Source organism: Canis aureus, chromosome 9 (assembly GCF_053574225.1).
Source record: "Canis aureus isolate CA01 chromosome 9, VMU_Caureus_v.1.0, whole genome shotgun sequence".
NCBI lineage: Eukaryota > Metazoa > Chordata > Mammalia > Carnivora > Canidae > Canis > Canis aureus.
Genome location: NC_135619.1, coordinates 49,888,141 through 49,900,337, shown reverse-complemented (window position 1 = coordinate 49,900,337; position 12,197 = coordinate 49,888,141). Strand labels below are relative to the sequence as shown.

The window sequence follows — 12,197 nt, the reverse complement described above, 5'->3', positions numbered from 1 at the left end:
CCTTTTATTTTTTTTTAAGATTTTATTTCTTTATTCATGAGAGAGACACACACACAGAGGCAGAGACATAGGCAGAGGGAGAAGCAGGTCCCATGCAGGGAGTTCGATGTGGGACTTAATCCAGCATCCCGAGATCACACCCTGAGCCAGAGGCAGATGCGCAACTGCTGAGCCACCCAGGGATCCCAGCATACAGATATCTAAACCAGCCACTCAAAGCTATCCTTGCCCTAGTCTGCCTTTCTAAACTCATACTCCTAATACTCTCCCCCATTTTTACTCCATGTCCTAGTCAATCTAAATGCCTAAAGTTTGATAAAGATGCCCCCCCCCCCATACTTATGTCTCAAAGCCATTCTTTGTGACAAGCCCACTTACAGAATCAACTCTCCCATCTGTGTTTGCTGAAATACCACCATCCTTAAAAGGTTCAATCCAAATGCTATCTCATCCACAAAGCTGTTCCCTGATTCCCCAGCCAGGTTTTCCTTCTTCTTAACTCTCCTTACACTTTGATTGTGCCTCCTCTGAATCTGGTAACAAGAATGCCTTGGATGTGGCTTATTTATACATTTGTCTTATCTCACCTCTAAACTGTAAGGAAAGGAGCTCTGAGGAAGGCAAAGTATCTTACACATCTTTATGTCCCCTTAGTGCTCTGTGGCAGATTAGGTCAATGCCCAAATGCATCTGTACTGAATGATCGAGAAGGACCCCAAAATAACAACAAAAAAAGCGGCAAACGCACTGTAAAGGAATAGTACAATTCTGGGATCCCTGGGTGGCGCAGCGGTTTGGCGCCTGCCTTTGGCCCAGGGCGCGATCCTGGGGACCCGGGATCGAATCCCACGTCGGGCTCCCGGTGCATGGAGCCTGCTTCTCCCTCTGCCTGTGTCTCTGCCTCTCTCTCTCACTGTGTGCCTATCATAAATAAATAATAAAAAAAAAAAAAAAAAAAAAAAAAAAAAAAAAAAAAGGAATAGTACAATTCTTTCAGTGAGTTAGAGCAAGATTCCTCTGTGGTAAGTGCTCAATAACTCTTTGACTACTAAGATTTTTTTTTTTTTTTTGACTACTAAGATTTTAAATAGGAGTAATGGCTCTCCACTCTCTAAATATTTCTTCTATTTCTACACCTACTGAAAACTCTCTTGAACTAGCATCAGTTGGAAGACAATAGTTTGTAAGCAAACAGGGATGTGGAGAAGTTCTCTTAGTACTATGCATTTAAGATGAGAAAAAGAATCACGATAATGATCATAATTACATGTGTTTGAGTTTCTATAAGTTCTAAGTAGGTACTAATTTAACATCATTCCAAAATACTTACAGGAGTAAATGAGAGCTGGAAAAAGAGTTTCATTCCTCTCCTGTGCTGTTTCAACCAGCATACGAAGTGGGCCTTTTGGACACAAAACAGCCACTAAATCTAGAAAGAGAAAAAAAATATCTGGAAAAGTATATTGGCTAAACTTACAAATGAGTGTGTTAGGGAAGAATTAACCAAGGGAAAAAGGGTTAATAATGTCTTGTTTACAATAGCAAGATGTTGAATGAATATGAAATAAACAGCAGGTAAACTGGTGGGGGGAAAAACAACCTAAACAAAATAAACAAAACCACACAGAAGATCCATGTCAATTTCATTTGGGTTTTGCCTACTTTATGTTTACAATGGATCATGATGAAGTTCCAGTAATGTCTTCCCAGTTTGAAGAAAAGAGGCAGAGATAATGACAGGAGCAGTTGTCAATTTCCAACAGGCAGAAACAAAGACAAGTCATTTCTGAACAAATCATTCTATGAGCCACAGATGGAAGCTTAGAATGAGAGGAATTTAATACAGGGGATTACTGAATTTTTCAAAATATGAACAGCAGAGTAACAGAGACGGATTCCCTCTCCTTTTTAAAAACTGTATGTAGTACTTAGGGATACTTGAGTTAAAGGACAGTAAATTTAAAACAAAATAATAAATCTTTTTGGATGAAAAAATTTAATATTTCTTTGGTTCTCCTGTCAAATGCACTTCACATAACCAGGTCTTAGAATACATGTGGTGAAAAGTGGCTTATTTTACAGAAACAGCAACTCAGAGCAGAAACAATTTGCCTAAAATTATTCTTGATTTTACCACCATCTCTTTCCATCAACTGTAATCTTTCTCACATTTTCTGTGCCATAAAAATTCAGAATACAGAAAATTTCAAACATTTAAAAATATTGAAACAGGTGTAGCTAAGTTTGTGAAGATTTCACAACTTGTATTGACATCATTCAGACGCATTTAAGTAAAAACATAAAAACAAAAAAAAAACAAAAAACCTCACACTTGCAAGTGGTCATGTCTCCTTGAATACTACAACTACTACTACTAATATAATAAAACACACAAAGAATTCTCTGCTCTCACTGCTTCCACTTTGATTTGTTTTGGATGAGAAAAGGGAGATTTGCTGTGCTCTGAAATAAGATTTTCAACCTGTTTGAAGCTGCACGTCCCAGAACTCTTTTGGTTTAACGCCATGCTGCCCATTATAGAATTGCTAAGTGATAAATTCCTTCATTTTTAGAGCAACTAAAGTGAATTGTTTTGTTTAAAAAACTTCAGAACCTGTGTGACATATTAAAAAAATCTTCAGACCTTGTAAAAATGGAGTTGAGAATTACTACTCTAAATGGTGGATATAAAAGTCTCTTTGGGACACCTGGGTGGCTCAGTGGTTGAGTGCCTGCCTTTGGCTCAGGTTGTGATCCCAGGGTCCTGGGATCGAGTCCTGCATCAGGCTCTCTGCAGGGAGCCTACTTCTCCCTCTGCCTCTCTGTCTGTGTCTCTGCCTCTCTGTCTCTCATGAATAAATAAATAAAATCTTTAAAAAACAAAAACGAAAAGTCTCTTCCTTTAAAGGAACTCAAAGGTCTGTAGAAATAATCATTTGTACCATGTATGGAAGCAAGAGTGTTGATGGAAGAAATACTGAAGTAGAAAGAATACTGGACTTGGGATTCAGATTCTAATCAAACAGTGTAAGCTTAGGAAAATACTTTACCTCTCTAAACTTCAGGTTTATTAGCAGTAAAACAGGAATTACTGCCTTGATTACAGGATTATATATTTTTAAAAATAACGGTTAACATTTATACTGTCCTAAATGAATTATACGCATTTTTTCATTTATCTTCACAATAACTAAGACTTAAGGGATGAACATTGTGTCTAGAGTCACACAGCCAATAAATTATAGGAGAGGAGCCTGGCTTTGAACCAAAGGCTGCCTCCAGAACTGGCACTCTGCTTTTGTTTTTGGAAAAAAAAAAAAAAAAAGAACCAGACTCTTTATTGTAATTCACCCCTAATGTTCGATGATAGAAATACGCCACGTTCCATTTAATTAAATTTTAACTTGAGTACGTCACAATGGTGCTCTGTGAGGTCTGTAGCCTGAGGCTGGTAGGGATGGTGAAAGTCCCATTGAAACTCTTGTTCAAGAGCCTGGCATCATATACTTTTACAGGTGAGATGGTCACTATTAACAATGTCTGGAAGTCCATGATGGACAAAATGAGGCCTGTACTGTGGCTTCAGTATGTGAGACATGTGTAACCTTGACATACACTTTTTGAGTATCCGTGAGGCCGGAGACTCTGTTATTTTCCTCAAGGAGGAAAAATCTTGGATAAGTAATTGCTGTTGCTATCATTGGTGAAACCAGATGACTACACCATGGTGATGTCCCAATAGTCTGTAAAAATGCACAGGGAGCCAACTGTTGGCTAGAATAAGATGACTGGCTAAAGTTTATCTAATTTTGCTGACTCCTCGATCCCACTCTGATCAAGGATGTCTGGATTAGGGCAGCCCTGGTGGCTCAGCAGTTTAGTGCCTCCAGCAGCCCAGGGTGTGATCCTGGAGACCCTGGATCGAGTCCTACGTCAGGCTCCCTGCATGAAGCCTGCTTCTCCCTCTGCCTGTATCTCTGCCTATCTCTCTCCTCTCTGTGTATTCTCATGAATAAATAAAATCTTAAAAAAAAAAAAAAAAAAGGATGTCTGGATTAAGGTATGAAAAGATGGAGCTCTTCAGTAAGCTTCATCATACATAATTCTGATGCTGTCCACACAGTGTACTAACTCCCACTGCTGTTCATTCATTTGATCCCAAAGGGCTCCCCAGGTAGCCCCAGGTCTGAGAGAGGGGTGAGCTCCTCTAGTACGTTGTCAACTAGCAAGAGAGTGAGGACAGAAGAGGCCACCTCTCTAGAAGGCCCCGACTTAGCTCTGTCCTGTAGCAGGGACAACATTTCTGTCTTAGCAGGGAGGTCCCGGTAACTGTCCTGAATTTGTAGAATCCTGCCTCTATACCCACAAAAGGATGTGGAGCTTCACAGGCTCAGGGCCTGTGAGAACCTGTTTCCTGGAGAGCTATATATACACTCTTCAACTGCCTCTCTAGCAGTGTACAGCATGGGACTGAGGAGGGCAGTTTCTCATACCAGAATCCATGAGCAACTTCTGATCATCATGGGCGGTCCAGGGATTTCAGGTGTGAGAGGAAGTTGCTATAGCTTCTACAGTGAATGATTCTCTGGAGGCAGGGAGAGGGGACATTAAAGGCAATGACTTCTATCACAATTTGGACAGATTCTAGATCCTTTTATTACAGAGGGCCCCAATTCAAGATTGGTGAATGTTTAACAGTATAAATAGGCTTACATAAAATTGTAAATGAGGAAATGTTGCCTCCAGATCCCAAAAAGGCCTAAAAGATACTGGGGTTGTTTTAACATTGTGGTTGTAGGGAGATTCCATTGTTATTGCTATTTCTTGTCAGTGTCAGAGATACAGAAGACCAATTTTCAGGAATTCAAGTGGAGTGGCAAAGCCTTGTACTATGTACAGGCAAATGCCCACCCTCTTTTTTTTGGGGGGCTCCTGTGTGAATATTTTTATGTCTTCAATGAATATGTCAAATTAATCTTTTCAGAGGATAATATCATCAATGTGATGTTATACTTATGCCCCTGGAGAAAGTTGGATGTGGTTAAGATCTAGCCAACAAAAATTGTACATAATGGTAGAGCTGCATAAGAATTCCATGAGTAGCCATGTAAAGATATAGTGTGTCCCTCTGATGGTGAGGGCAAACTGTAGCTGCTGAAAAAGGCACTGAATAGAACATATTAGTAAAACGTCTGACTGCAGAGTATTTACCAGCTACTGATTGGATGGAGGTCAGAACTAGCCAGATTAAAGCTATGTAGTAATAGATGAGTATTCTGCAAACCATCAAGTACTACATAACCTAAGATCTTTATGAAAAGCGCAGAGAGTACTTGACCTCTATAGTTCTAGGACTGATTGCTCAAATATGAGAATAGAACTAATTTAATTCTATTATTTCCACGGACTTTTTCTTCATCAGTCAAATGGCAATGATGAGGATTCTTACTACAGGTCACCTGACATTTCAATAAGCATTTGAATAGGGATAAAATTATAATATAGAGGCTACATACTGACCTCTAAAATTGGATCTCTTTCTGGCTTTCATACAGGGTGATAGCCACAGAGTACACATCTATACAACTGCTTTTCTCATTCAAGACAAGGGTACACTGTGTTCAGAACCCATGTGACACAAGTTGTTAATGAATTTGAATTTCACACTACCCAAAAAAAGTTTTATTTTTAAAAGAATAAATCTACCCAAGTTGCCTTATAAAAAGTAGGTAACCTAATTTTTATTTTAAAAACTAATGAGCAGGCAGCCCGGGTGGCTCAGCAGTTTAGCGCTGCCTTCAGCCCAGGGTGTGATCCTGGAGACCCGGGATCGAGTCCCAGGTTGGGCTTCCTGCGTGGAGCCTACTCCTCCCTCCGCCTGTGTTTCTGCCTCCCTGTCTCTCTCTCTCTCTCTCTGTGTCTCTCATGAATGAATGAATGAATGAATGAATGAATGAATGAATGAATAAATAAATAAATAACAAAAAAAAAAAACTAATGAGCATTTTATGTGTGTGGAGAAGCACTCTGCTAGTGCTTTTCAACATAGGTTCTGAACTATTCCAGCTCTGGAAGCACTGTGTCTGTTTTCAAAGAGGAAACCAAAGCTCAAAGACTCTGAGACATTTTCTTAGCATCACAAAGATGGCGTGGTGGACGCAGGATTTAAATCTAAGTTTTCTGACCAGAAGTCCATGGATCCTTCCACTAATTCATCACTGGCTTAAATTGGGAGGCAGTAAGAAAAGATCTTTAAAGAATTTAACCTCAAAAAAGTGGAAATCTTTATATGAAAAAGACACTATAGCTAATTAATTATTTACTGAAGAGCTATGGGATGTAACTGTTATCACTTTCCTAAGTCAAGATAACTGGAAAAGGAAGGGAAACACACCAGTGAGGTACTTCTGTGATGAACAAAATGTCAGTCTTGAGTTTTACCATATACTGAAATCACAGCCAAGATGAGCCACGCTGTCCATTCTGGAAGGTACTTGATAAATACCAAGGCCATGAGGGCACTGATCATAATGAGATATGCCTGCTGGAGTCGCAGCGGCCCTTTCCAGTGAATTGCAATCATTCCCACCACACCAAAATTCCAGATCAGGAGCGCAACAGTAATGTAGTCCATGGCAACATTGTAGGTTTTAAACACCTCCCTGAAAAAAATTAAACAGAAATCTAAAAATATTTGTGTACAGTAATTTTCATCAAAATGTTGTTTAATGGTTCCTTCAAATTATTCATATCCTACCTTCATGATTTTTTACCATATCTTATATCAAACTGTGCTGTTATTTAACAGTTTTCTTTAAATTAATTCACTTTTTCCCTCAAGTTGAGCTTACTTTAACAGAAAACTCAGTGTCTTTCATATAAATGGGAAACCAGTATCATAGGTCATAGCTGTAAAAATAAGTACAAAAACTAAAAAAAGGCTATATACCATTGAAAATGCCACAATGAAAAGGAACTCTAGGGATGTCTGGGTGGGTCAGCAGTGGAGCATCTGCCTTCAGCTCAGGATGTGATCCGGGAATGCCTGGATCTATTTCCACATCGGGTTCCCTGCATGGAACCTACTTCTCCCTTTGTCTATGTCTCTGCCTCTCTCTCTGTCTCTCATGAATAAATAAATCAAACCTTAAAAAAAAAAAAAAGAAACCCTAGTTTAAAAATATCTGAAATCAGAAAAATAAATATGCACAATAAATTTTATAGCTGGACATATGTTATTTTCATAAAATGAAATTTAGTGCAGCCATTAAAAAATATAATGCTAACCACTCTTTTTTTTTTTTTTTGTAAAGACTTTATTTATTTATTCATGAGAGACAGAGAGAGAGGTAGAGACACAGGCAGAGGGAGAAGCAGGCTCCATGCAGGAAGCCTGATGTGGGACTCGATCCCAGGATTCCAGGATCACGCCCTGGGCCAAAGGCAAGCATTAAACTGCTGAGCCACCCAGGGATCCCAATACAAACCAGTCTTAAATATACCAACTACAAACTATATGTGGTAACAATTATAATTTAAGAGTATTTCATCAACAGAGTACATGGCTTTAAGTGACAGTTATATAGCTCAAAAAGTTAATTTCTGAAAAACAGACCAAATATTTCACCACTTACCCCAAGTAAATGAATGAGAAAAAGAACAGCAACAATAGAGATGAGATAATAAGCCAGGCATGAATGACCTAGAAAAGAAAGGATTTCAATATAATTAACAGATCTCATAACCTTAAAAAAAGGTAAATTTCTTACTTCAAAAGCAATATATTATTTCTGCATATGTTATGCTTTTCAAATGGCAAAACTCAAACTGACTTTGGGATCAGTACACACTTATATTGGAACTCTTTGGTACTGAACTACTCAGAATAGAAAATAGAAAATTAAAAAAAAGAAAGAAAAGAAAGAAAGAAAGAAAGAAAGAAAGAAAGAAAGAAAATAAATAAATAAATAAATAAATAAATAAATAGATAGATAGATAGATAGAAAATTCATGGGGTGCCTGGATGGCTCAGTGGTTGAGCATCTTGTCTGTGGCTTAGGTTGTGATTCCAGGGTCCTGGGATCAAGTCCCACATCAGGCTCCCTGCATAGAGCCTGCTTCTCCCTCGGCCTGTGTCTCTGCCTCTCTCTGGGTCTCTCATGAATAAATAAATAGAATGAAAGAATGAAAGAATAAAAGAAAGAAAAAGAAAGAAAGAAAGTTCAGCAAGACATATATAGAACCTTGTTCCTTTCAAAATACGTGAAATTTAAAAAATAATGCTTTCTAAAATTATCAACAAAGCCAATAGTCAACATTTAAACTTTAGGGAAGCAGTATTTTCAATGGAAATTTTTGTGGTATTTCTGAAATAAAAATATACTGAATAAAATAAAATTCAATGAAACTGAAAATCAGATATTCCATTAAGTAACTTATGTATACATACATTAACTGCATTTTAAAAAATAGCCCTTTTAAGTTATATAGCCATTTGATAAAATAACATTACAAATCTAGAGTTTCAGTAAGAATTATAATGCTTTCTATGTTTACATGGCTCATTAATAAGTAATAATATTACAAATTCTTTGGAACATTTACAAGTCAGTCTAACCTTATGCAGAATTCATAGACTACCTAAACATTAGTCACTATTAGTTGCGTACAGCTTATGAATATGAGAGAATCAGATCTGATTTTTGTAATCTTTTACACAAGATGAACATTTTTCTTATTTTTATTTATTTTTAAAGATTTTATTTATTTATTCATGAGAGACACACAGAGAGAAAGGCAGAGACACAGGCAGAGGGAGAAGCAGGCTCCATGCAGGCAGCCCGATGTGGGACTTGATCCCGGGTCTGCAGGATCACACCCTGGACTGAAGGTGGCACTCAAACCGCTGAGCCACGGGGGCTGCCTAAGATGAACATTTTAAATGGTACTTTTATGTAATGGATGTATTTGGGAAAATACTATACAACTCAGGGAGCCTGGGTTTTTTTTTTTTTTTTTTTTAAGATTTTTACTTATTTATTCATGAGAGAGAGAGAGAGAAAGAGAGAGAGAGAGGCAGAGACACAGGCAGAGGGAGAAGCAGGCTCCATGCAGGGAGCCTGACATGGGACTCGATCCCAGGTCTCCAGGATCAGGCCCTGGGCTGAAGGCGGCGCTAAACTGCTGAGCCACAGGGGCTGCCCGAGCCTGGCGTTTTTAAGAACAGAACAGAGAAACACAAAGAATTGTCAAGTAATTTCTAACCAAAACTGAAATTATTTTGAGGTGGATACACCCATTATATGCTTTAATCTTTCAATGAAGTTTACTGTTTAATAACAGAAGGAGTTATTTAACCAACAACTTTCCCAAACACCATCTCTCTCTTTTTTTAAGATTTTATTTATCTATTCATGAGACACACAGAGAGAGGCAGACAGAGGCAGAGGCAGAAGCAGAGGGAGAAGCAGGCCCCTGCTGAGAGCCCTGTGCAGAACTGGATCCCAGGATTACTACTCGAGCAGAAGGCAGATGCTCAACCACTGAGCCATCAGGTACCCCTCCAGAACATCATCTCTTAACCAGAATATTGTCTTCATTAATAACAACAAAAAATCTACACCCACTTCCCAGATTTAGTTGTTCCAATAATCAGGCTCTTAGCTATGAAAATCTAGTCATGATTAAAATATATATTTTCTCTTGTTTTGATCACCTAAGGTGATCTGTAATTATTTCTTTGAAAGAAAACATTTCTTAAAAATTCTCACTGTGTCTTGTTCTTTATAACAACTTCATAAAATGGTACAATTTGGGAAAAGGTTAAAAGAATGGTTTTACATTGAAGTTGATAATCTTTGGACATCTGAATATTCTAAATTGACTGTCTATATACAACCAACTTAATTTCTGGTGTTCTTCCACAAAAACTTCCCCTGATAATTTATTATAAAAATTTTCAAGAGGCACCAGGGTGGATCAGTTGGTTAAATGTCTGCCTTCAGCTCAGATCGTGATCTCAGGGTCTTGGGATCAAGCCTGCATCTCCTTTTCCATCTGTCTTCCCTCCCCATTCGTGCTTTCTCTGCCAAGTAAAATCTTAAAATATATATATATATTTTTTTTTCCCCAAACACACAGCAAAGTTTAGAATTTTATAGGTAATACCTATCTAACACCTACCATTCACATATTGCTATACTTGCTTTGTTGCATTTTTAACCACCTATTAGTCCTTTTTAATACATATCAAAGTAAATTGAAGACATCTGTACATCTCCCTCTCAAAATATTCAAATTTAGCAAAATATTCTAAAGGGAGCCCTTACTCTATTTTATCTGCAGAAAATCCAATAAAGCTTAAGCAGAAAGGAACCTTTCCGCATGCATCTCATCCCATAGTGCTCGAAGTCTCAGCTTCAGAGATAATCCAACTTACAAAACTAAAAAGTATATAAAATATTACAAAACAGAAAAGCTTTAAAAAGTGGGAGATGTACATTGGTACTCTGTATTCATTTTAAGAAAGCACTTTTCTGAATACAAGAGTAATATATGTATGTGTATAACACTGAGAAGAAAAAAAAAAAAAAAAACACTGAGAAGATACAGAAACACTAAAGGAAAGAAACCATTCCCACTGACCAGTGACAACCAGTCATTATTAATGTTTTTTTTTCAGGCATGTTTTCTGTCTGCATGTATAAAGACCTTTTAACAACATTGTATCAAGTAATATACAGTTTAGCATTCTGTTTTTTAAAACTTTTTTATTATAGACACATTCTCATGCCACCAAATATTTTTTGAAAATGATTTTTAAATGACTCAATTATAATATTCTACATATATGGATGAATCCACAATTTAACCTGTTTTTATTTATTTAACCTTTTTAATTCCATATTTCTTATAAAATTTATGGTTTTCCACTTTATACTAATTATAATTAATGCTAAGATAAAAACCATAGCATGCAAATATTTTTCTGCATTTCAGATTCTTTCAGATATATTGTGGAAGCAAAATATGAAGTCAAAAGGTATGGACTTTTTCTAATTACTATTGATATACATTGGCTTAGGGACTTCACACACACAAAAAAATGTATTAATCTTTACCAAGTTAATACATGAAATGCTATTTTTTTTTTCCATGAAATGCTATTTTAATGTTTCTGTTTTTACCACTGAGGAAACATATATACAAATCTCTCTCTCTCCTGGTCATATTTCTTGTATAATTCCTCTGGCTTGCGTTTTTAAAAATTTATTAGGATGTTCATTTTTTTTTTAAGATTTTTTAAAAGTAGTCTACACATCCAATGTGGGGCTGAAACTTATAACTCCGAGATCAAGAGCTGCATGATCTAATGTTCATATTCATAATGTTCATGTTTATAATTTTCTGGATGATTTGTAAATGCTCTTCATATTGTAAAGATATTAGCCCTCTGTCTGTAATAATAGTTTCTGGTCACTGATGTTATGATTTTCTGAATTATTACCTGAATTCAAAGCCTCTTCTCATGATGACTAAATAGCATTTCCCCTTTTTCTAGAACATCACGTGGTAAAAGAGGCTTTTTTCTCATCTTGCAAAAATCCCTAGTTCAGCTTTCCTGTGCTAAAGGCTCTGAAAGAAAAGAGCCTTGCTTCAGTACAGAACAGCAAGCATCTCCTCTAAACTCTGAACTATCCAGGCCAGAAATCATGTGGGCTTAATAAGTTATATTGTTTCAACTATAACAGTGATATGTAATAATTAACTGTCTTTTCAGTTCCTACCTTTTTAAAGTCTGTTTGGTCTTTGAGCTTATCGTGCTTCTCACAGACATTGCACAACCAACCATTGACATAACAAATCCTCTGGGTTTATTTCCAAACAGGTCCTGGCAAGTTTCTGAATTTCTGACTCAAAAGCTCCTTTTATTGTACACTAGGAATCAAAGTAAACAACTTGTTCCTATAGAATTGGCTGTGCCTGCTAAGACTTGAACTTAACATAAAACAAAACAACAAAAAAACTAACACGAATGAACAAATAACTGTGGAAATATAGCTGAAATAAGACCCTTTTTAGACTGTCTAAAATGAGATCTAACTAGGGGTGCTTACATGGCTCAGTATGTTAAACGGCTGCTTTCAGCTCAGCTCAGGTCATGATCCATGGGTCCTGGGAAGGAGCCCCAAACCCCA

General features: G+C 37.1%; 1 protein-coding gene across 3 annotated transcripts in view; it reads right to left on the bottom strand.

The window, feature by feature from the left end:
* The window catches only part of PSEN1 (presenilin 1), a 79,439-nt gene that overhangs the window by 28,672 nt on the left and 38,570 nt on the right, over positions 1–12,197 (bottom strand). For all 3 annotated transcript variants that reach the window (XM_077909895.1, XM_077909897.1, XM_077909896.1), the window contains exons 6-8: positions 7,635–7,702; positions 6,442–6,662; positions 1,331–1,429 (exon numbers count right to left, since the gene is read on the bottom strand). In XM_077909895.1, the coding sequence (XP_077766021.1) occupies positions 1,331–1,429; positions 6,442–6,662; positions 7,635–7,702 (388 nt within the window). The remainder of the gene's footprint in view (positions 1–1,330; positions 1,430–6,441; positions 6,663–7,634; positions 7,703–12,197) is intronic.